Source organism: Podarcis bocagei, assembly GCF_964188305.1.
Source record: "Podarcis bocagei genome assembly, chromosome: 16".
Lineage (NCBI taxonomy): Eukaryota > Metazoa > Chordata > Lepidosauria > Squamata > Lacertidae > Podarcis > Podarcis bocagei.
In genome coordinates this window covers 44,369,546-44,394,657 of record NC_138142.1, presented here as the reverse complement: position 1 = coordinate 44,394,657, position 25,112 = coordinate 44,369,546, and the positions used below count along the sequence as shown (strand labels likewise).

At 52.3% G+C, this 25,112-nt stretch overlaps 2 protein-coding genes and 1 long non-coding RNA gene across 3 annotated transcripts in view; 2 read left to right on the top strand and 1 right to left on the bottom strand.

The window, feature by feature from the left end:
• Positions 1-25,112, top strand: part of LOC308575124 (uncharacterized protein) — a 467,635-nt gene that overhangs the window by 12,365 nt on the left and 430,158 nt on the right. The window lies entirely within an intron of this gene.
• Positions 1-25,112, top strand: part of LOC308575331 — a 246,966-nt gene that overhangs the window by 71,616 nt on the left and 150,238 nt on the right. The gene's annotated exons all lie outside the window — the stretch shown is intronic.
• Positions 1-25,112, bottom strand: part of KIRREL1 (kirre like nephrin family adhesion molecule 1) — a 108,320-nt gene that overhangs the window by 7,944 nt on the left and 75,264 nt on the right. The window contains exons 2-11 of the mRNA XM_081173536.1: positions 21,838-21,987; positions 16,262-16,411; positions 10,505-10,662; positions 7,714-7,864; positions 6,740-6,845; positions 6,159-6,307; positions 5,344-5,471; positions 2,635-2,761; positions 1,081-1,181; positions 685-883 (exon numbers count right to left, since the gene is read on the bottom strand). Coding sequence (XP_081029662.1) covers positions 685-883; positions 1,081-1,181; positions 2,635-2,761; positions 5,344-5,471; positions 6,159-6,307; positions 6,740-6,845; positions 7,714-7,864; positions 10,505-10,662; positions 16,262-16,411; positions 21,838-21,987 — 1,419 coding nt within the window. The remainder of the gene's footprint in view (positions 1-684; positions 884-1,080; positions 1,182-2,634; positions 2,762-5,343; positions 5,472-6,158; positions 6,308-6,739; positions 6,846-7,713; positions 7,865-10,504; positions 10,663-16,261; positions 16,412-21,837; positions 21,988-25,112) is intronic.

The window sequence follows — 25,112 nt, the reverse complement described above, 5'->3', positions numbered from 1 at the left end:
TTAAAACTTTAGGGCTGCCACACGTCCTGAATTTCCCAGACATGACTGGGATTTCAAAGGCGGAATTGACGTCCAGAGGAAATTCCCAAAAGGGGACGCTTTGGCCTGGACGTTAGACAAGTCAAACGAAAAACCACAGGTTTTTTGGCGTCTTTGTAAAAAACAACACCAGGACAATTTTGGGGTCTCCTGGTTTTTACTCTGTGAAATATGGCAACCCTAGAACTTGGGTGCTTCACTTCTAAAAAATTTAGCAGGGACAATTAGAATAAGATCTTTATTTGATTCTTGATATAAACCTCCAGAATGTATTTTGTATAGTGACGTTTTTACCTCTATCTTTGGTACATTTTATTTTATTGCTATGGTCAGTGGCTGATGCAAAGAAAGATTCTTCTTCATTTCTACCTCTCGCTTGAAGAGGACATGCTGCCCACGTGTTGCTGCGGTTGTGATTTACCTGCCTTTTACTGGCACATTACGGGGGTCTCGCAATCCCTGTCCTGCACTGGCAAGGACTCCCTCTTTCCGTGTGCCAGCACCCACCCTGTGGAACTCCCCGCCTCTTGACAGCAGGCAGCTGCCTTCAACAGCGCTCATTGGGGCGACTTCTGAAAGCGTTTCTGCTTAGGCCAGAATTGTGCATACGTCTTTTTAGTTGACCAATGATTCTGCCCCCCTGACCTTTCTCCTCCAGCTGAATGATGGCCGTCCGAGACCCAAAGCCGTTCCAGGCCGTGCAGTTGTAGTGGGTCTGGAAGTCGCTCTCCATCACGTTGTTGATGGTCAAGGTGGAGAGGACGCCGTTCCCGGTGTTGCTCCTCTCCACGGTGTAGCGCTCCAGGGTGCCCGCCTCCAAAAACTTCTCCTTCCAGCTCCAAGCCTTAGAGAACCATAGGATGGCAGGGTTGGAAGGGGCCCCCAGGGGTCATCCAGCCCAACCCCTTGCCACGCAGGGATCTTTTGCCCAACAGGGGGCTCAAACCCACGACCCCGAGACCCAGAGCCTCCAGCTCTGCCCACTGAGTCCTCGATTTTGCCTCCTGCACTGATCTGCCCAACTGCCAAGGAGGGACTCACCATCCGGTCGGGGAGAGGGGTGCTCCCGATGAGGCATTCCACCTTGCCCTGGTCCCCCCGCACGGCGTATTGGACCGACTCGCTGGAGATGATGGGGGGGCCTAGAGAAAAACGGGAGGAAGAAGACGTTTGAGGGCAGAAAAGGTTTGGCCTTCTCTTGGGGGAGATATAGGCAGCAAGCGACTGAATAAAAGTGACACTTCCTCTGCCCCACTCCCCCCACCCCTTTTGAGCTGGTGCACCCCCAGCTGTTGTGGCCCCCATCTCCCATGAAGGGCCAAGCTGGCAGAGGCTGATGGGAGACGTTCGTCCCCAAACTGTCTGTTGCGGAAGAGCCCTTGAACCTTTTCATCTAGAGAGAAGGCCGGGAAGGGGAGACACAGCGGAGGTTCATAGGACCCACGGGCATCTGGCAAGGGGAATGTCAGACAAAAGGAAGGATTTCCTCACGCAGCACAGAGTTTAACTGTGGAACTCCCTGCCACAGGAGGCAGCCATGGCCACCAACCCGGATGGCTCCAAAGGGGGATAAGATAAATTCATGGAGGAGGAGAGGGCTGTGGAGGGCAACTGGCCAGAGCGGCTGTGTGCTCCCTCCGCTGCTGGGAGGCCTTGAATAACAGCAGCTGCTGAGAATCACAAGTGGGAAGAATTGCTGCTCTTGGGTTCAGGTCCTCCTGGGCCCCCGTCTTGTTCCTACAGTGGCCCACCAGATGCCTCAGTGGGAAACCCAAAGGCAAGATTCGAACACAGAACCTCCTCCCCGTCTGTGGTTTCCAGGAATGAGCGTTCAGAAGCATTGCTGCCTCCGACTGTGGAGGCCAAGCCAAGCCATCATGGCTGCCGTCCCCGATAGCCCTCTCCTCCTCCATGAATTTGCCTAATCCTCTTTTAAAGCCATCTAAGCTGGTGGCCATGCCTGCCTCCTGTGGCAGGGAGTTCCATAGATGATGCACTGCATAAGGAAACAGCTTCCCCACAGGGCTCCACTGGCAGCCCTCCTTCGTCCAGCCTCAGTTTCCCCAACGACCCTCTGCTCTGACCCGTCTTTCCAAGGAAAGCAGGAGACCCCAGTCAGCTCAAACAACAGGCTCCACTAATGAGAAGGATTAGGAAATTTTGCTCGGTGACATTAGGAAGAGATTATGATTCAAAATCCTTAGATCGGCTCCCACTGCTAACAGACCCTGCAGGGAACCCAGAGTCTTATTCATTGTCTCTCTAATACTTTTTGCTGTTAACCTGGGTGTCTCTCTCTCTCTCTCTCATATATATTTTCAGGGGGAAGAGTCAGGGCAGGCAGGCTGTACCAGCAACTTCTGAGCCTGAAATGAGTGTAGGGCAGTGCAGGGCACAATCCCATGCCCCCCTCTTGTGCCAGCCCCTGTGAAATGAACAAGCGCTATGGCAGAGCACGGGTGATCCTCAGGACCACCAGCAGATTGGACCACAGAACTGCAAAGTTGGAAGGGACCCGCCCTCCATCTCAGCAGACGCCAGGCTCGCAGTCCAACAGGTGAAGCGGCTGCCTCTGCGCTTCGCGGCCTCACTCACCGTTGACGATGAGGGCGACTTCTCTCTCGCCCACCCCGATCCGCGGCACAATGGCCTTGCAGACGTACAGCCCGGCGTCCGCCTGTGTGACGGACTTGAGGTACAGCTGGTTGCTGTTGCTTAGCACCTGAGGATGCAAGCGGGATGCAAGCGTGAGGGAGAGAGGAAGGAGAGATCCTGCACCCGCACAAAGCCTGGAGCTGCATCTCCCCTTTTCCAGCAGACCTCTAGCCCTTCCCCTGAACCCAAGTTAGCATAGCGTTGTCTGGATGTCTTGGTCTTCCCTTCCCCACAACCTTTCTTCTGTCCTCTCTGTCTTTGTTTTGGTCTTCCTCTCTCTCTCGCTCGCGTGAAGCTCCACGGACCTCAACACCACCACATCCCAGGGGTGGGGAGGGGGACATTTGATGCCCTTCAGATGTGGCCAGACTTCAACCCCCACCATCCCAAACAGATAGCCCTGAAGGCCGGGGCTGAGGGGACTGGATCCCAACAACACCTGGAGACGCCACAGCCGCTGCTGTGTCCATTTGATCCCTATAACCTACGCAGGGATGCTAAAACAGCTTTAAAACAATAATGGCAATGGCCTGCTATGGATGATGAAGGTTATCTGTACTTGCATATATATTAAACCATGGAAGGAATTTGGTGTTGCACTATGGCGAAACATTTAGTCAGCGAAAGGATTCTAGCTTGGCAGGTGGAACAGCCTTCTTCCTCCTCACCCATTGTATTGATTTAGGGCAGGGGGCGGTAACCTAAGGCCCATGGGCCACAAGCGGCCCACGGGGGGTTCTTTAACCAACCCATGGACCCCCGCCGCCTGCTCGGCCGGCTCCTGTGCACACTGCTAAACCGGCACGGAGCAGAGCAAGGACCGCCTTCTGCAACGCTGGCCAGCTTCCCATTGGCTGCAGGAAGCTGCACACACCTCCTCTGCGCTGGAAATAGCATTTGCGCATGCGTGCGCACTCTCCAGCACACCACAGCGTCTGCAGGATCGTGAACTGGCCCAAGCCACGAAAACTTTGCTGACCCCTGATTTAGGGGTGTGCAGATGGTGCATCCTAAATACTAGGCAAAGGGTTACGGCTGTAGCCCAGAATCCCTCGATGGCACAACCCCGGACAGCCGTGTTTTCAGTGAGGTCCGCTCTCGACTGTCGAGAGAGGGAGCTTTAACTGTGAGAGCAGCAGAGGCTGTTTTGATGCTGCTCTGTGCCTCAGAATCAGTCTATAAATATTAGTCAGTCTCATGTATAAATCCATGTAAATATGCTTCTGTATACCAAGCAAAAGTCATGCGTGATTTTTAAACTTTAAACAGGGTGCCTTGTGCAATCTTTTCTAGGAGAGAAAGACTATTAAAAAGGGTCAAACGACCAGGGGGCAACGTCTGCACATAGAATTGCAACGATTTTGGGGGCACAGGAGGAGTAGGGGAGATGTTCTACAATACAAGCAGAAGTGCTCCCAGACAGGACTCATTGGCTGGATCTCACCCTCTCCATTTTATCTATTTACTGGTCTATATTGTTGGCCCCCTTGCCTGGATTAAGCCCCCCCCCCCCGCTTGGCGCTCTGGACTCCAATGCCCATCAGTGCCAGGGTGGTTGGCAGTTGCACCCCCAAACAGAGGGCACCAGGTTGGGGAAGACAACACAGCCTGAACTCAGAGTGTTCTGACTTTGGGTTGCCAGATCATGTTGAACCACAACACCCCCCATCCCCAGCCAGCTTAGCCAAGGGCCAGGGATGATAGGAATTGTAGTGAGGGCCTGTGAGATGCTGGTTACGTCAACAGCATTTTATTTTATTTTAGAAAAAAACATTTCGTTACTAAACATAAGAAACCCAAGATAAAAGATCATAAAGAAGTACTGTTCAGCAGGTTGAAAGCAGCATAAGGTTGAATATTATTATCATTTAACTTGTTGTTCCAAAGCATTACCAAAAATACATTTCCCCCCATCAGTCTGCTGGGCTGGTTTATATGTGTTCTTTTGTAATAAGCTTAATCATAGTTACTATGGGCCAAATGTTCTCAGTCCACTGAGATCTTGTAGGAGATATGCTTCCCCTAAACAATGTTCTTATAATCTTAGCAGTAGTTGTAAGGTGAAACACTATTTCTTGACCATTTTTTGGAATAATGTCTGCTAGAAAAATAAGCAGAAATGTTTTCAGTCCCAATGGTATACGATATCCTAATATATCAGAGATTTTAGCCTGAACGGATTTCCAGAATATTTCTATTTGAGAACAACTCTGAAAAGTGTGTATGTAATACACCTTTTTTTAGAAAAAAAGAAAAGGAGTAGGTAGAAGGGATTTGTTTAAAATACCCAACAAATCACCACCACAGAAACACTGCAAAAGCAAATTCACTCACTGCAAAAGCACACACACACACACACACACACACACACACACACACACACACACACTTGCAAACGGATCGATAGAAACAGCAGATGAAACGCAGGCAGTTCCCTCATTTATAACCCAGCAAATAAACATTCTGGTCTGGGAGGCACAAGCCTGTTTTCCTCTGAGCGATCTGGGAACGGCAACGGCCGGCCTAATTTGCTGCCCTGTCAAGGCCAGGACCCCCCCCCCAAACACCAAGGCAGGGGCACCCAGGGGCCGGATCACCCCAAAGAGAGTGGGTTGGGGTCAGGAGGAGAGGGAAGAGAAGGGTACCGACCATGTTGGATTCCTTCTTGGTCCAGGTGAGGGTGAGGGGCGGGTTCCCTGCCCACACGCAGGTGAGCGTCACATCCAGGCTGATGTTGGTGGTCGTGGGCTTGGGCTCCACCACGATGCGAGGGGCAACTGGGGAGAGAACGAGAGCGTCAGGAGATCTGCCCCCATCTCTCTCAGAAGACCGGACCAGGTGGGCCTTGGGCTCCGTCTGCATAAAGAAGTCTCTTGTGATAGCAGAACCTCCATGGCCAGGGACAGTCTACCTCTGAATACCAGGCGAGGCAACTGCGGAGGGCTTTTGCACGCCTGTCCTGCTTCTGGGCACCTGGCAGGCCCCTGCGAGAACAGGACGCCAGGACCCCTTTGGGCCTGATCCTGTGGCAGGGCTCTCCTCTCTCTCTCTCTCTCTCTCTCTCTCTCTCTCTCTCTCTCTCTCTCGTGCTTGACTGAACCTGTGATAGCCATACTTACATCTAAAATGTGTGTGCCTTAAGGCAGACATCGCGGGCAGCGGAACACAGAAGGACTGGCTGGTAAATGGATCTGGCCAGGATATGACCAAATGCTGCTCCTCCAGGAAGTCAAACAGTGACCTACCTGGTCACAGGGCTCAAGATGGGCAGACCTCTCTCTCTCCTGCGTTAGGGACCCTTCCCAGGCCACCCCCTCCCTGGCTGGAGATGATCCTGCCTCTCGCTTGCCTGTGAGTCCGTACCAAGGGGACATTTGCACCGGGGCCTTCTTCCCATTTTGCCTCTGGCCAGGACCTCCAGGTGAGCCCTTCCAGGCCACCTCCTCGCCCCCAGCCCCACTCACAATGCACGTCCACCAGGGTGCTGACGTTGGTGCTCCCCACGTCGTTGTGCACTTCACACGAGACGGGCTCCGTGAAAAAGGTGTAGTCCACCTGCGTCTCGTATCTGCTTTCCTTGGCGTCTTCAATGATGATGCCGCCTTTGGCCCACCTGGGGGCGAGTGCAGAGAAAGCGGCATCAGAAGAAGCAGGGAGGCTTCTGAAACCTCTAGTCCACCCACCCAGCCTCATCCTAGGACCTGTTTCCCAGGGCTAGACTGTGGAACTCCCTGCCACAAGGGCAGTGGATAAAATGGACACTGGGCATCCAATGAAGCTGAATGTTGGAAGATTCGGGAGGGACAAGTCTTTCTTCACACAGGGCGTAGTTAAATGATGAACACCAATATGGTTGGCTTTAAAAAGAGGACTGGGCCAATACATGGAGGAAGAGAGGGAAACTGATGGCTAGGAGCCACAGCGGCAGTGCTCTGCCCTGCACAGTTGGGGACAGCGATGCTTCTGAAGAACAGCTGCCAGATGCTGCAGGAGGGGCCCCCTTTGGCCTGATCCTGCGGTCTCCCCCACCTTCACCCCGACTCACCTGTAGCCTTTGATCTCTGGGTTGGCGGTGGCCACGCAGGTGAAGGTGACTCGCTCTCCTTCCTGCACCGTCTGGGGCTGAATGGACAGCGTCACCGTGGGGGGGTCTGCCGGGCAGAAGGAAGGAAGGGCATTTGGGGATGGGGGAGCAACGCCCCTTGACCGCAAAGCAGCAATGACCCCTTCCTGGCCAATTGCCAGAAGTCAAAGTCAGTCGGGAAGAGCACGACTCCAATCTGTTCCTGAGATCCCTCTACATGGGTGAACATGACCTCTCCCCAGGAGGGGAAAACAAAACAAGTCCCATGGGTCTACAGCATATTATTATGGATAATAATTTATTGTTATTATTATTACTACAGTCAAATCTTGGTTGTCAAACATAAAGCCGTGTCGGACGTTCAGCTTCCAAAAAACGTTTGTAAACTGGAGCATTTACTTCCTGGTTTTCAGCGTTCGGGAGCCAAAACATTCCAAAGCGGAGGCATTCGGGATCCGAGGTTTGACTGTATTATAATACTGATTTATATCCTGCCTTTTTTTTTGACAGGGACACAAGGCGGCTCAGAGATAAGATCGAAACAGCTAAAAACATTGAGTGGGGTGTAGGTGTGTGAAGAGCAATAATTAAAAAACATTAATTGATTTTAAACACACATATTCTATGACATGATACAAAACACCCACAACATACAGATAACTACCATACCTATCCATCTCCCCCCTTTGCCAGCCTCTGCCACCAGCACAACCAACTTTTGAGTTGCATCCAGCTGCTTTCTGCTCCAAGGAGACCCATTGGCATTGATGGGCAAACGGGGCCTATTCACTTAACCTTGGGTCTGCTTCCAGGGGGGCCACGGACTTTGCTTTTCTCCGGTCAGCCCCCCAAATCGGTGCCAAGGCCCCTGGGCATCCTCAGGTACCCCCTTGGGATATCTGGGGGCACTGAGAACGAGGCCGTCCTCCACTCACGGTGAACGTTGAGCTTGATGGAGGTCTCCTTGCCCGCTGGGATGGCGTCGTTGGCGCAGCGGCAGACGTAGACGCGCCCGATGTCCTGGTCGGTGGGGTTGATGAGCAGCTGGCTGAGCGTGGATTCTCGCTTCCCGTCCGGCAAGACTTCCTGGAGGGGCGAGAGAAGGAGATGGCCGTGTGGGGAAGGGCCAGCCGGGGGGCGGGTGGAGAAGAAGGCAGCTGGTTTTCTCCTGCTTTGGAGGGCAGGATCCGGATCAGCGGGGAAGGAGATTCTGACAGAACATCAGGAGGAACTTTCTGAGGGTGAGAGTTCTTTGGCAGGAATTCCTTAGCTGCGATTCCTGCATCGCAGGGGTTAGTCTAGATTACTCTTGGGGTCCCTTTCCAACTCTACAATTTTAAGATAACTCGATATTATTACTATTATCTATTACGTTTGCATGTTGCCCTTCATCCGAAGACCTCAGTCCTTGTGATTCTGAATCAAGGGCTGATCGAAATGAGAACAAAGGAAGTTGCCTTAGACAGAGTCAGATTCTTCTGTCCATCCAGCTCAGTATTGCCCACACTGACTGGCAGCAGCTTGGGGTGTGTGTGTCTTTGTCAGTCCAACCTGGAGATGCTGCCAGTGGGGGTTGATTCTGGGACCTTCTGCATGCCAAGCAGGTGTTCTGCCACTGAGCTCCAGCCCTTCCTCATATCCAGTTGTGGCGTTTTCTTCCTTCCCTCTTCTCCCTGCCAGGAAAACCCTCTCTCTGCTCTGTGGAGTTTTCCTCTCCCTTCTCAATTATGAATCCCATCTCCCTGCCCCCCCCCCAGTCACCACCACGGGAACTTCCTCGCTGACGGCCCCCTCCCTGCGCCAGCTCCTGAGCCAAGCCGTTCCTGCTCATTAATCCCCCCAGACATTTATGGGGCGATAACATTAATTCCGACAACCTCGTTGGGCCTTTAATGGGCACAGGCAGAACGAAACAGGAACTTGGTTCGGCTCCAGACTTAATTTGGAAGCGGCGGTCCGTGCAAAATGCAGCCAGGCTCCTTCCACTCGTAAGGATGCAAGAAAAGCCCTGCAGGATCAGGCCTATCTAGCTCAGCCTCCTGTTCTCACAATGGCTGCATGGCGCTCAGACTCTCGGTAGAGTGCCTCTGGAGCTGGAGGTTCCATGGAAACAGAAGAAGAGCCTGGCTGCTGGATCTGGCCAAGGGGGGGCCATCTAGTTCAGAATCCTTTTTTTGCAGGGCTCAGCCGGATGCCACAAGAGCTGAGCACAAGGGCAGCATCTAAGAACATGGAAGAGACTGGTGGATCTGGCCAGGGGCCGGGGGTGACGCACCCCCATGTTGCCGCTTGGGGAGAAACAGGCAAGGCCCAGAATCCTGGCTCAGGGTTCAAATCAGGTGCCCCAATGGGAAGCCCAGGGCTGTTGCTCAGAATAATAATAATAATAATAATGATGATGATGATGATGATGATGATGAAAATAAATTTTATTTATACCCTGCCCTCCCCAGCCAAGACCGGGCTCAGGGTGGCTAACACCAGATATAAAAACAATTGATTAAAATACAACTTAAAAACAAGATTAAAGATGGAGGCAGAGCACAGCCAAGGTGGCTGGCAGCCAGAGATAGCTACTTATCTCCCATTAATTCCTCTTTTTCCTCCACTCACAAAAGAAAGAAAAATGGGGTGGGGGGCGAGAGAAGCTCGCTTCTGAAGCTCATTGGAAGGAGCTGGAACTCCTGGGTCCTTTCCTTCTGTTCTCCGTTCCAAGAGCCAAGCCAGAATCAGGCCCCCTCCTGACATGGGGGGGGGCGGGTTCCCTTTGGTGAACCAGAAGGCGCAGAGTCCCATCTTCTGCTCCAGGTTTGGATAGAGGAGACAGCGGGGTTGAGAAGGCAGCCAGAACTCCCTGCTCAAATGCAGCGTGCGACCCTTTTCAATTCAGTGAAAAGGCGAGGAAGAAGAGACAAGTTTGCAAAGTTTCCTGGCCTGGAGAAAGCGGACGGAGGAACGTTTTTCTCCCTCTGCCGTAATGCTGGAACTCATGGGCATCCAGTGAAATTGGCCGTTGGGAGATTTAGGGCAGGCACAAGAAAGTCTATGCAGCTCAGCGTTAAGCTGTGGAACTCCCTGCCACGGGAGGAGGCAGTGATGGCCACCAACCTGGATGGCTTTAAAAGAGGATTGGACAAATTCATGGAGGAGGAGAGGGCTCCTGGCCACCCCGGCTTTGCTCAGAGGCAACAACGCTGGAACCTCAGGAGAGGACAGGGCTCTTGAGCTCAAATCCTGCTTGTGGGTTTCCCATGGGGAACATCTGCTTGGCCAGCGTGAGATGCTGCTGCTGGGCTAGATGGCTATGCGCCTGATCCAGCAGGTTCTACTCATGTGCAAACTGAGGCAAGACTAAACGATGTCACAAAACTCTCCGCAAAGCCAGAAAACCTGCGACACCCTGTCCTGGGAGTTTAGGCTCCCCTGGAACTCCTGCAAGGATTTCCCACAGCTTTTTAAAATTTTATCCATTCCCGGATCCAGCAAATACAGGAGGCTTCATAGTATAACTTCAAAGACCCGCCTCTTCTGGGTCCAAAACGACCCGCAAGTTCACAGCTATGCAGCAACTGAATGCCTGCAGAATGGTCTCCGCCTGCAATATCGCCTCATCTCCAGGGGTCTGGCATACATGCAAAAGTTGCTGGGCTGCAACTAAGGAGACACCTCCTTTGTCGCCCAGCCTCCCCCACCAGTGGGATCCGAAGCAGCCCCCCCTGCCCCTACCGTGGTCGTGGCCGCTTCCAACTGCTGCACCCCATCGCGGAACCAGACGATGGTGGCGGCCGGCTTGGCGTTGCGCGCCCGGCACGTGAGGTTGTGCGGGGTCCCAGCCCGCAGCAGGATCTCAGGGGCTCCGTCGATCACGGGGTCCTCGGGAGGAACTGCGGAGGGAGAGGCAAAGAGAGTCAGCCATCCCTTTGAATGCCTACATGCTGCCCCCGCCCTAGGATACACTTGGCTCCCCAGGCCAGGAAGCCATTCGAGGTCCTCCAGGTGTGGCTGAACTACAACTCCCAGAAGCCCCAGAAGCCAGCTTGGCCGATGGTCAGGGATGTCAGGAGTTGGGAGTCATAGGTGTTCCCTGTTGCTGCCTCAGGTGAGCTCCCCAGCCTCCGGAAGAAGCCCTGCTTAGCCCCCTCTGCTTTCTATGGGGTGAAAGACGTGTGGGTTGGACTAGATGACCCCCTGGGATCCCTTCCAACGCTATAATTCTACGATTCTTTGATTCTGTGATTCTACTCTTCTTCTGTTCAGTTCCGCAGGGGGGATTTAAGAAGCAGCTGCCTCCGCTCCGCTCCTCTCTGATGAAATATATATATATATCTCCCTCTTTGTGATGAGGCTCTTTCCGCAAGGCAGAGAGGAACTCTGCCTGCTACCTGCGGAGATTTCGGAAGGCTGGGCTCTCCCTCCTTGTTCTCTCCTGAGTGGTCTTGTTTTAAAATTGCTCCGTGCAAGCTAGCTGGGTGGAGAGCAGCAGCTCTTCAAAACACGCCACGACTTTGCAGGATTCCACCTCCCCCAAAATAATAAAAGAATCCAGGCTGCATAATTCTGAAATATTGATGCTGCTTCAGTGACAAGGAAACAGAGGGTCCCTCACGGTTTTCCTCTCCTTTTTGGGAAAGAAAAATCAAGACTGAGTTGACAGCCTGATTGTCACTCAGGAAGATAAAGAGACAGGCTCTCCCCCCCCTTTCTTTTTTTGATGGATTCATTTTCCTTAGATATAGACAGGGGTCCATTATTGATTTATGATCACCCTTTTAATTTAAAATAATAATAGGAGCAACAACCTGCTAAAAAAAGGCCTTGTTCAGAGGAAGAAGTGAAGATGAAGGAGGGAAGAAAATGGGGAGTCTCGTTGGCGCTTGTTAATTACGAAGCAATGAGGGGGGTCAGCTGGAGAGGGAGGCAGAGGGGCGTTTGATTAGGAAAGAGATTTGGGGAGGCTTCCCTCCCCCTCTTGGCTTGCAACTAATCACAAAGCAATTGCAGCCAAAATGTACAGGTGAAAAGGATCAAGGGGTCTGAGCAGAACAGAAGCTCAACAGGAGCCAAGCGTGAGATGCAGCAGCAAAAAAGGCGAATGCTATTCTAGGCTGCAGGAAGAGAAGTCTAGTGTCCAGATCAAGGGAAGTAATAATACCACTCTATGCTGCCTCAGCCAGACCCCACAGTCGTACCTCGGTTTACGACCTTAATCCGTTCCGGAAGTCCGGTTGCAAACTGATACCGGTCATAAACTGAGGCGCACTTTCCCCAAGGAGGCTTCCCGCTGCCGGTGCCCTTCCACTGTTCAGATTCCGGCCGTAGACCGAGGTGAAGTTCGCAAACCGGGACACTATTTCCAGCTTTGCGGAGTTCGTAAACTGAAAAATTTGTAAACTGGACTGGTTGTAAACCGAGGTGTCTAGTTCTAGGCACCACAATTTGAGAAGGAGATGGACAAGCTGAAAGATGGGCAGGGGAGGGGGACTGAGATGACCAAGGGGCTGGAAGGCCAGCCCTGTGAGGAATGGCCGAGGGAGTTGGGGATGTTGAGCCTGGAAAAGAGGAGAACAAGAGGAGATGTGAGAGCCCTCTTCAAATACCCAAAGGGCTGTCACAGGGAAGATGGAGCCAGTTTGTTTCCTGCTGCTCCGGACAGAAGGAGCCGGACCTTGATCAGTGGAATGACCAGTAAGGAGATGCTGAGCCAAGGGCCCTTGGGCAGGAGGACAGACACCCTGGGAAGGCGGCCGACTCTCCTTTGCTTGAGGTTTTGAAGCAGAGGCCAAGGATTATTTAGCACTGCCAGGGGTTTGGCTAGATGACCTTTGGGTTCCCTTCCAGCTCCACGATTTCTGTTCTCGCCGACCTGCCCTTGACTGGCTCAGGCCAGGCCACTGGGGTGGGGAGGGGGTCCTGCCTTGGCCATTGGTATTCCTACTGGCGCGTCTCCTCCATGCGGCTGACAGCCGGCCGTTTGGGGTCAGCAGCTGGGGCAGGCCGCTAGAGACACCCAGAGATCCATTCTCATGGCCACAAGTGGGGTTTGGGCAGGGATGGACGCCAGGGGTGTAAATGGGGTGGGGAGGGAGAGGGAGAGTCTGCCCCCCCGTCCCCCAACAACCGCAGCTCCCCGATGTGGATTGGGGGCTGGCAAAAGCCCGTCTCCTTCCCCCTTCTGCATGTTCGGTCAGGATCTCCGCCCTCAAAATGTGAATCAGTCGGTTTCGATCTTGCTCTCCGGAAACAAGATTGCTGCAGTTTCTATGGGGCAGCCCCCTAGATATTTGGAAATGGCCACCAAAGGCCCTCTCCGTCTTTGACAATGCTCCCTTCCTCTCGGTCCTGGATCCCCAAAGCTGCTCCAACTATGACTCCCCCCTCCCCCTGCCACCCGCAGGATCAGGCCGTTTCGTCCCATTGATCGCGCCTCTGCCCCCCCCCACATTCCCCCTCCGCTCTTAATGCCTTAATATATATTCATGGCCAGCATGAGTTACACTTGCCGTGGGGGGCTGTAAATTTGTGTTCTCCCCCACTTGCTTCATAAAAGCTGCAGAGGAATGTTAGACCCTGTGGAAAACTTCGGGGGGGGGGGGCGGACTCTGTGCTTCTTCCGCCTGCCTGCTCCCTCCTCTCCCCCACCCAGCAACTGCATTAGAAAGGAAAAGCAAAAATGGAGAGAGGAAATCTTCGCTAGGAGGTTATTTCTGCCCCTGCCCCACAAGTGAGATAGATTGCTACCAGAGCTGGGGTCAGTCTGACCCTAATCTGCACCCCCCCAAAAAAAAACCAGGAGTCAGGGGCATCTTGGTGGCCCCACTTTGTCTTCATGAGCTCCCAGAAGGAGGGACAGGTGTCCCTTGGGAGGCTTCCTTGGGGAATCACAGAATCGTAGAGTTGGAAGGGACCCCAGCGGTCATGCAGCCCACCCCTGCAATGCAGGAAGCACAGCTAAGTTGCCATTGTTATCTGTAGCACCAGGAGAAATGAGGTTTCCAGAAGAGGGCCGAGCCTGGAGCAGCTTGGAGAAGAAGAGGGGCCCAAGGAAAAGAAGGAACATTCTTTCATATGTAGTGGAATTGTAAAATAAAAAACAAAAAAAATATTGGGAAATGATTTACAATGAATTGAAAAGAATGTTTAAGATAACTTTTGTTAAAAGACCAGAAGCTTTTTTACTAGGCATTTCAGGCCAAAAGAGAAGAAAAAACTGTTCATGTATGCAACAACAGTGGCTAGGATTTCACTAGCCCAAAGATGGAAAAGTGATGAAATACCAACCAAAGAACAATGGCAAGAGAACTGGTGGACTATGCTGAAATGGTGAAGCCAAATGAGAGACTCAGAGACAAAGACAACAGAGATTTCAAAGAAGATTGGGAACCATTTATGCTGCGTCAATGGACAAATCAATGTAAAGAAATGGACTCACTCGCTGGGTTCGAGTAAACGCTTACAATTAACAATATAAACATAGAAGCTATAAAGATGAGGTCAAAATGATAAGAATATAACAGCATTTAATTTAAGGATATAATATTGAAATATAGTATTGTAAGCAGAAGTTGAGGGAAGTCATGTGTGTGTGTGTGGGGGGGGAATTCAGCTTGTTATTATTTGCTATGATGTAGTTGTGAACAAACAATAACAATGCTAAATTCAATATATATACCGTATTTTTCGCTCTATAACACGCACCTGACCATAACACGCACATCGTTTTTAGAGGAGGAAAACAAGGGAAAAAATATTCTGAATGAAACAGTGGACGTATCATTTTTGTGCTTCATGCTGTGGCCACAGACATGTGATCTGATGGTGAATTTGGGGTGACCCAATGCAAAAATCCTGAGAATCCCTGTGGATCCATGCTTTGTAACCACGTTTTTGTACCATTGCAGCCCCAGGCAACAGTGGGTGCATGATTTTTTTGGGGGGGCAGGCTGTAGCCATGGACATGCTATGTGCTCTGATGGTGAATTTTGGCTGACCCAATGCAAAGATCCTGAGGATCCATGTGGACCCATACTTTTTAACCACGTTTTTGCACCATTGCAGCCCCAGGCAACAGTGGGTGCGTGATTTTTTTGGGGGGGCAGGCTGTAGCCATGGACATGCTATGTGCTCTGATGGTGAATTTTGGCTGACCCAATGCAAAGATCCTGAGGATCCATGTGGACCCATACTTTTTAACCACGTTTTTGCACCATTGCAGCCCCAGGCAACAGTGGGTGCGTGGTTTTTTTTTGGGGGGGACAGGCTGTAGCCATGGACATGCTATGTGCTCTGATGGTGAATTTTGGCTGACCCAATGCAAAGATCCTGAGGATCCATGTGGATCCATGCTTTGTAACCACATTTTAAGTGGGGAGGGAAGGAAAAACACAGAAGGCTAAGAATGCACGAGAGGGCTATAACGTGAGGAAAGGAAGGCAAAAGTTTCCCCCCACCCACCCACACAAGCCAGCCAGCGTGCTCTCTCTCTCTCTCTCTCTCTCTCTCTCTCTCTCTCTCTCTCTCTCCCTCTCTCCCTCTCCCTCCCACCAGCATGACAGAAGAAAGCATTTTAACTGCATTAAGAACTATTTAGCAGCGAAACCTAAGCTTTGCCATCCCTTAAGAGGTACAGACACTGTAATCTTCCAGATCGCATGAATTTACAGGCAAAACACTGTTTAAGGATTTCATCCTTTTAAATGGAAGAAAGCATATTTGAATGCTGTGTGTCTCCAAAAACAAAAAGCAGGAAGTCAAATCAGAATTTTAAGCTGAACCTGTAATCTCTCTTCCCTTCACAAACATTGTTCCCTCCGGAGCAGGGAGAGGATAGAAGGAGGGAGGCTCCTTTCCTTTCCTCTCTTCTTGCCTGGAGGGGAGGGGTTTTCTCTGCTCTTTGTTCCGTTTGAGCAAACACAGTAACGAAACAGAGAGGGTGGGCAGTAAGACCCTGAGGCAGAATGCAGGAAAGCTGCCACTTCCTCTCTCACGGAGCTCCCTTCTCCCTGAAGCGCGGTTTGATTTTTGCCTCATTTTTCGGCTCCAGGGACCACACATTCGCTGCATAACACGCACAGACATTTCCCCTTCCTTTTTAGGAGAAAAAATCTGCGTGTTATAGAGCGAAAAATACGGGATATATATATATATATATATATATAGAGAGAGAGAGAGAGAGAGAGAGAGAGAGAGAGAGAGAGAAAATAAATAAGAGGGGCCATGATAGAGGGGTCCGAGATTGTCTGGTGTGAAAGTGGACAGAGGTTTTTCCCCTCCCTCTCTCGTAATACTAGACCCCAACGGAGGTTCCAACGAAGTGGGATGTTGGAGGAATCCGGACAGAATCCAGGTTGTTGCAGGAACAGCTAGAGATCCGCGCGCAGCACCGTTTAGAACTTCTCTAAGAGGCGTCCCGAGTTCTAGTCTTCAGTTCTTCCCCAAAGAGATGGGGGGGGGGCGGATGAGGAGAAATGTCAGAACAGCACTTACTGAGGACTGTCAGCTTGGCGCGCCGGGAGCGAAGCGCGGCTTCTGTGGCCTGGCACTCGTAGAGGGCATCGTCCGAGAGCTCGGCATCCGTGATCTCCAGGTTGTATTGTCCAGAATCAGAGGCTCCAATGATCCTGTACCGGGGCCAGGCTGCGAGAGATTTTTTAAAACAAAGGAGATGCAATGGTCAGGCCATGGTGAACAAGCAGCCACAAGGAATTTCTATTATTATTATTATTATTATTATTATTATTATTATTATTATTATTAGCCTGCTTTTTCCCAGGACTGCGACACAAGGCGGCTTACACAGAAATTCAGACAAGACACATAAAACACAAAAAACTGGAAACATAGAAAAGATCATCACTAACAAATAATTAAGCTGCTGTTGAATTAAAAAGCACATCTACTAAAAGAGAAATGATAAACATAATAATAAAAACAGTGCAGTGTTATTTAAAAGCCCCTTCCTTGAAAAGCAGGCAGTTCCCAAAGGCCTATCAAGGGAAAAGAGGCTTCTCCTATTGATGGCATTTATCTACTGCTTGATCATTTCGGGTTCCTGAGGGGTGCAGAGAAGAAAGGAACCAGGTGGAGAATGAAGAAGTCAGGGACAGCCAGGCGGCTGCATTTCCGCCCTCTGGAGCACCCAGACAGTCTTCAAAGGCAGCCCCAGGGGGAGAGGACTGCAGTAGCCCAGCCAGAATGCCAGGCTTGCCCTCCTGGGCCCGGAGTCAGCCACCATTTCTCTAAGGGAGGCTGCCAGTGTGTCCTGCTGGTCCCCTTTGTATGCAAAATGGGCACCTCAAATGCCTAGTTGAGGAGAAAGAGCAAAGATCGCCCCCCGAGAGTGGAGTGAGCCTTTGAGGAGCTGAGCCGCTTCTTTCAGTTCCTTCCCCTCCCAACACCAGGGATCCAGTTCCCTTTCTGGTGCCTGGGATCCATGATGGGATCCTCCATGGAGCTGGCCAGCCTGGCTGATCCCTTGGGAGCAAATAGACTAGGAGTTGTTCCCGGGTGCCTTTGGGGTTCTCTTTGGCCCTTCTGCCTGCTCCCCCCTCCCTTTATTCCTAATAAAGTTCCTTAATTGGACTGCCAAAGGGGTTTCTGAATCCCCCTTGGCCTTCAGGCTGCTGGGAGCTGAAGACGGGCGTTTCAAGCGACCAGGGCACTCCTCTGCCAGAGGCAGGCTGCCTTTACGCTCAAGTAAACCACCACTGCGCAGCGGAGTGCTGGATGGGGGCTCCCTCCCCTATGGGGCTGAAGCAGAAACCGGGCGGAGAGGAAGACCTCCAGGCGGCACCGCAGGGCTGTTGTGCTGCAGCTGAGCAAAGGGAGAGGCGTTCTTCCTTAGTCACACAAACCAGGATGAGAGAAACTCTGTGCATGTGCCGAGTTCATCATAGGAACAGCACTCATGTCTCTGCATAGGCACCATTTTGCACACGTTTCATGATGATCCTCGTCTCTCATCCCCAAATTTCGGGACTGGCCTGGGCTCACCCAGAGTTCCTTTCATGCCGTGCTTTGGAGTCATGGGTCCGGACAGTGGGTTATACAGATTTTTTGGTCCCACCTCTTTCTCCGGGGAAAACCCGTTGTTTACCGCTGAATCGGGACAAATGGCGATCTGCGGCAAACCCCATTGCTGTTTGCTTCGATTCAGCAAGCAGGTTCTCAGGGCGAATCATTTCTCCGCACTATGGGAGAGAGCCACAGAATTTGGAACGGATCTGTGTGGCAGTGGGGACCGCGGCTTGTATTCCCAAGGAGCCCGTTTTCTGCCCTTAGGAAGGCTGCAGACGTGCGCATGAAGCCCCCTGCGCAATCTGCACCCGCGCAACCTCTGCGAGGGCTGGGGAGGCAGCGCCAAGGGGGCTCCCTGCTCAGTCCACCTCGCCGCCCCCCTCCAGGAAGAGCAGGTGCCAAGGAAAAGAATGTCAACATATGCAAATGAGCTCTGCACGCATAATTTCCTCGTTAAAAGTGGCAGAGTGCAGCTTTCTCCGGGTGTACCACCGTAATAACCTCAGCGTCAGGTTTTAATTATTTTCATTTATTTGTTTTACTCCCAGGACGCTGGTCTGTGGAGGCGGGCGATGGCTTGGTCAGGGCGGATGGGGAAAAGGTCAGGCGGACGTCTGCAAAGTAACCGTCCGAGGAGTTAATTAACAAAGGCCGGAAAAACAGAAGGGCATCCTGCTCTGGCCGGTGGAGTCCAAGGGGTGGCTGCCCCCTCCTGCCCCCTAGAAAGAGGATCAGCCTGAGCCCCCCCACTCCATCCCCACTGGCCACAAAAGGAGCCTGCTTTCCCCTCTCCTAGCCAGAATGAAGAAAGGAATGAAGATACCTTGGGATCCCTTTAGCTCAGCATTGTCTACACTGACTGGCAGCCGCTCTCCAGTCCTTCTACCCACAGGGCAGGGTTGAACTGTGGAACTCCCTGCCACTGGAGGGAGTTTACAAGAAGACTGGATAAATTCATGGGGGAGGAGAGGACTATCGAGGGCGATGAGCCAGGATGGCTTTGCTCTCCCTCCACGGCTGGAAGCAGCAATGCTGGAAGCAGCAAGAGAATGCTCTTTCGCTCGGATCCTGCGTGTGGGTTTCGTGTAATGGGCTCCTGGTTGGCCACTGTGAGAACAGGAGGCTGGACTAGACGGGTTGCTGCCCTGATCTGACAGGATCTTCTCATGTCGGTGGCAGAATCGGCTACAATGCTGCTCTGAGGCCAAAATTTAGTGCCCTCCCTATCCCTTGAGCTGCCTTTCCAACGCTGCCCAGCTTTGGGAAGGAGGTGCTGGGGCCCCGGCAGAGTCCTGGATCCCCGTGCCTCCTTCTTAAAGCCGGGAAAGCGCTAACTGGGCTTTGGGGCATAGCTGTCAACTTTTCCCTTTTCTTGTGAGGAATCCTATTCGGAACAAGGGAATTTCCCTTTCAACAAGGGAAACATTGACAGCTATGCTTTGGGGAGGAGGTGGGAGGACTCTAGGACCCTCTTAGAGCCTCACTCCTTCTTCCCAAAGCCCAGTGCCTCTCTTACTGGGTGCTCCCTCAGCTCAGCGCCCAGTGCCCCACTCACACCGCCCTGATTCTGCCCTGCTGCCACCAGAAAGGGAAGACCGACCTGCCTTGGAGTGGAGGTCCTTGTTGCCCAGCCCTTTGCTCGGGACTCGAAGGGCTGATCTCCCTCCTCTACCTTTTCCCTCCCCTCCTGTTTCCTCTTGTGCTGTGTCTTTTTATTTCGCAAGCCTCCCTGCCCCACTTTCCCTGCCAGATTGCCTTATGCCCCATGCGCCCCCTTGACAGCTTCAATTGGCAGAACTGGCCCTGTTGCAGGGGCCACACAATCCCTGTAAGAACTCAATATTTCAGCATGGAAGCACCTGCACCCCGGAACCCCTTGCCTTTGGGCATTAGGCACGGTGCCCTTTTCGGCACCAGCTGAGAACATTTTTGATTTGGCAAGGCTATACCCGCTTGTGGGTGCAAGTTTTGATCTGCCACTCTTTTAACTTTTTGAGCCTTCTTAAAATTTTTATCGATCACCTTGTGAAATGCAATAAAGTTGGGGGATTCATTTTGCAAGGCGATAACTGTCCCAAAATTAAAGCTGGAGCGTTAAAAAAGAAAAAAGAAATCAAGAATGAAATTGGAAAGAAGGGTAAGGGTGTGGGGTGCCCATGCCCTCTCCCAGTAGGTGGCGCTGTTGGCACACTCAATGGGGGCAGCCGGAGCAGAGAGAGGAGAGAGACCAAGGGAGGCTTCTTGCAATCATAAAATTCCTATGCTCAGAGGGAAGATGTGTCGCCACCCTCCTCATGTGACAACCCTCTGCCCCAGGACTGGGAGGAGAGGAGACACAGGGCGCGGTGGACACCTGCTCAGCATGCAGAAGATCCAAGGCTCCACCGCTTGGCATCTCAATCTAGGGCTGGCCATGCCGCCTGCCTGACAATATTGAGCTGGCCGGCTCAAGTGCCCGACTCCACCAAGGCCGCTCCCTCCGCCCTTGCTTCAGAACAATGAGGTCTTGAGAGACCTGCATTGGCTCCCAGTATGTTTCTGAGCACAATTCAAAGTGTTGGTGCTGACCTTGAAAGCCCTAAAAGGCCTCGGTCCAGTATACCTGAAGGAGCATCTCCACCCCCATCGTCCAGCCCAGACACTGAGGTCCAGATCCGAGGGCCTTCTGGCGGTTCCCTCATTGCGAGAAGCCAAGTTACAGGGAACCAGGCAGAGGGCCTTCTCAGTAGTGGCGCCCGCCCTGTGGAACGCCCTCCCATCAGATGCCAAGGGGATAAAGAACTATCTGACATTTCGAAGACATCTTAAGGTGGCCCTGTTTAGGGAGTTTTTAATGTCTGATGCTGTATCGTGTTTTTAATATTCAATTGGGAGCCACCCAGAGTGGCTGGGGAAACTCAGCCAGATGGGCGGGGTTTAAATTATAAAAATAATGGACATGACAGAATGTCTGCTTTGTGTAATAAAGGTCCCATTGCAAGCAGGGAGAGGTGCTGCCAGTCCATGTAGCCCAGTGGTGTCCAAACTTTTTTCAAAGAGGGCCAGATTTGATGAAGTGAAGGGCCGTGAGGGCCGACCAAAGTTGTTAACCTTGTTGAACTTTTTTAAGGATTTTACCCCAAAGTTGTTGATCTTTTTTGGGATTGAAGTTGCTTTTAGGTTGAGGTTCTTGAGGTTTTTTAAGGATTTTACCCACAGGAACCAGATTAAACCAACTGCCCCCCAAAATGGACTTTGGACATGGTGTAGACAATGTCAAGCCAGATGGGTCTCACTGGCCTGCCTGCCCCCCCCCCCCGCACAGCTTCCAGAGTTCCACCTTGAGGCACATCAAGGGGGTGGGAGACGATGCTTCTTTAAATCCTCTGTTCTTACAAGGCCCTCTATTGGTAATTTTTGGGCAGAGGGTAGTAGAAACGATCAACACGACTGTATGAAAGAATCTAAAGTTTGCAGAGGAAAAATATCCTTTTGAATTATATACCCAAGAAATGCTAACAAAGGGACAGTGCAAATGGACTCTCTTAGTCCAGCAAAAAGACAGGTATTGATGAATTGGAAAAATATAAAAGAGTGCTTGAAAGGCGAAGATCATCTCTCTTCTAGCACGTCAGGCCACGGGTCTCCCTAGCTCAGGATTGTCCGCACTGGCTGGCAGCCGCTCTCCGCAGGCGAGAGTCCCAGCCCTGCCTGGAGACGCTGCCAGTGGGGTTTGAGCCTGCAGCCTTCTGCATGCCAGGCACATGCTCTCCCCACTGAGCTCCAGCCATCTCCATGTCACAGCCAGGCTGGAGGTGAAGAGACTGAGAGGGAAAGAGGGCGAGCGTTGCTTTGGCAAGCCAGCTGAAAGCACAACATTGGCAGCCAAGACCCCCAAAAAGGCAATTTCGCAGCCCGAGAGAAGAAAAATTCAGGGTGCAAAGCAAAACTCCTTCGCAGGACAAGTGCAGGCCACCCCCAGCGCCACCACACACAGAACGCAAGGAAGGGGTTGGGCTAGATGGCCCTTAGGAGACCCTTCCGACGGCCCAATTCTCTGGTTCTACCTTTGAGGCCTTGCCCCATCCCCAGGGCCAGGCCATCCTTCGTCCACTGCACAATCCCGGAATAGTTCAGCACCACGCAAGAGAGCACAATCCTCTGTCCGGCCACCACCGTCTGGTCCTCAGGCTCTTCAACAAAGCGGGTCTGCAGAACTGGAGAGAGAAAGAGGCGGGAGAGTTTGAGAACAGACTCCAAATTATACCGTAGGAAGTCTTATCATTGCTGTTATTGCTCTACCAATATGCGTCTGACTGCTTTAATTAAAGCATAATTATTATTAATCCAGTGGTGGCATAATGGTTAGAGAGTTGGACTAGGACCTGGGGGAGAGCAGGGTTCAACCCCCCCCCTTGGGCAGCGAAGTTCACTGGGTGTGACCCTGGACCAGTCACTGCCTCTCAGCCCAGCCCTACCTCACAGGGTTGTTGTAGTAGGGATTAAAAGAGATGGGGAAGAACCACGTCTGCCACCTGGAGCTCCTGGGAGTAGAAAAGATGGGGCAGGAGGGCAACCAATAAATAAACGTAAGAAATAAGTTGACAGCAGCTTTTCTGCCTTTGCTGGAGGAGCAGTAGGGGTACTTGAGCAACATCAAAGTGCACTGAAGTGCCTCGTGCGTGTTTTCCCCTCTAACCGCCACCAGGCGGCGCTATCTCTTAAGTGTGCTGTTAACAAAGTGGCGTAAGGGCATTGCGGCATTGCAAACAGGGAAGCACCAGGCAGCCCAACACTTTGGTTTTTTACTCCTTCACACTTTGCTGTTCTGCTTCCACCACCAGAAGACGAAGGCGCTAATGGGGACCCGACACCCGCAGAAGTCGATGCATGCGCAGGCGCTGCCCCCCTCACCTCCCTGGGCCTGACAGCACCCGCCTCGCCCGCTCTCCGTCAGCTTGTGGGTGCAAAGTGCAGCTCGCTCCCCCTGTCTCCCTCTCTCTCTGCCCGGGAGGAGAGAGAGAGATCAGGTCGATAGCGGTAGATTTTTCCCTTTCTTTTTATCTAGAGCAGCCGCGGCCGTCACATGGCACCCAAATGAACCGCCAGCCCTGGGGTTACAGGGAGATTGATCGGCAGCGGGGAGAAGGCCCCTCCCCAACGCCAGCCTCTCTGTGCGGGCTCCGGGGGGAGAGAACCGGCTGCATTGCCCACCGACTTCAAATGAAGTCACAAAAAGGAAAAAGAAATGGGAGCAGGCAGATTCTTGGGGAGAGAAGAGGAGAGGAGCAGTTTTGCTCCCCAGCCCAGGCAGGCAGCCTGCACTCGGAGGTTGGGAGAGTTGTTTTGGAATCGACGCAGTAAATTCAGCCCCAAAGCCACCATCCCTCCCAATGAAACTAGGGATCCTTGTTTGTTTTTAATCCCTCTTTCCCCACCCTGGTCTGGCCCAGCTGCGGAGGCTCTCCTCTGCAGATCACCTGCTTGGCATGCAGAAGGTCCCCAGATCAACCAGCCAAAAGCATCTCTAGGTCAGGCTGGGAATGCCCCCCCTCCCGTGCCTGAAATCCTGGAGAGCCATTGCTGCCAGTCAGTGCAGGCAAGACTGATCTCATGGGAGCAATTCAGTAGATGGCAGCTTCTCAACCTGCTGTTTGGGAAGAAGGTCTGTAGCTTAGTGGGAAGAAGAAGAAGAGGAGGAGGAGGAGGAGGAGGAGGAGGAGGAAGTATACCCTGCCCACCTGGGCAGCTCAATCCCCAGGCAGCATCTCAAGGCAGGGCTGGGGAAAAGATCTTGTCTGCAATCACTGCCAGCATCTTGACCATGTTCCTCTTTAATTCCGCATAACAACTGAGCGGGGGACTTGAGCCCCGTTCTCTCCCAGCGCCTGGCCTGACACTCTCTCCAGGACACCACCCTGGCTCTCAAACAAGGACTCCATCCACCCTGCATGCTCTAAGCCCAGAGGGCGTTTGCTTTTTTTAAGCAAGTCCTTGTATCAAAAATAATTTGCAGTGGGTTTTTAAAAACCCCAAACCACAACACACCAACATGTTGCCCAATTCATTGGAGATGCTTTTTGAGTTGATTGAGGTTTTTTTATATAAAAAATCAATTAATCTAGTCAGTTAAACTCGATTACAGGCTACAGCACCAGTGAATGCGGACAAGTCTTCAGCAAGGGATAAAGGATCACAGGGTGACCGAGGGGGAAATGAGGACAGGCTGGGAGACCGTGAGAAGAGCCTGCTGGATCCGGCCAAAGGGGGCCCGTCTAGTCCAGCGTCCTCCTCTCGAGGAGACCACCCACAAGAAGCAGGATCCGACCCAAGAGCAACTCTCCCCTCTTGAGTCTTCCAGCAACTGGCAGTCAGAAGCGTGGCCGTCTCCTGCTGCGAAGGGCAGAGGGCAGCCTTGGTGGCTAAGATCCTGGCTGCTGGATCCGGCCAAAGGGGCACCCTGCTCTCACAGTGGCCAAGCATTGCCTGTGGGAAACCAGAAAGCAGGGTCTCTCCCTCCCTCCCTCCCTCTCTCCGGCCGGGAATGAGGAGGAGGAGGAGCAGGCAAAGATTCCCCTGCCATGCAAATGTCCTTGGTGATAAAACAGCCCAGGAACTTCCCTTCTGCTTTGCCTCTCAAGCTCCTCAAGGCCCAGGGGGGGGGGGGCGAAGGGGGTGGGGTGTTGTCCTCTGAGCTGAAGGCAGAGAGCAAAAAAAATAAAAATAAAAAATAAAGCAGGCAGTGCAGTGCAGTGGTTAGTGTCAGGTTAGGACCAGGGCTCAAAACCTCCCACTCAGTTTGCTAAGTCAAAAAATGGCCAGCTATAGCAAGCGAGACAGGCCAGGGATGCCGTTTCAAGGGCTAGAACGGCAAGGTTTCCCAGCGAGGAACAGGCGAGTGAGAGGCCATGTGAGACAAGTTGATAAAATTCTATGTGGCCTGGAGGAAGCAGGCGGAGGAAAGTTTTCTTCCCCTCTCATAAGGCTCAAACTGGTGGGCACCCAATGAAGATGATTCCGGAGAGATACAAGAAAGTCCTTCTTCACGCTGGACGTTGGCTCCGTGGGCTAGAGCGAGCTGGTGCTGATAACACCAGGGGGTTGCAGGTTCATGTGGGATGGCTGCCTATTCCTGCCCTGCAGGGGGTTGGACTAGATGTTATCCTTTGGGTCCCTTCCAGCTCTACGCTTCTGTGAACTCTCTTCCACCAACCTGGAGGGCTTTGAGAGGAGGAGGAGGAGGAGCAGGAGAGGGTTGCCGGTGGCTCCTAGCCAGGACGGCTCTGCTATGGCTCCACGGTCAGAGGCAGCCCTGCTTCTGGAGAGCAGTTGCTGGAAATGG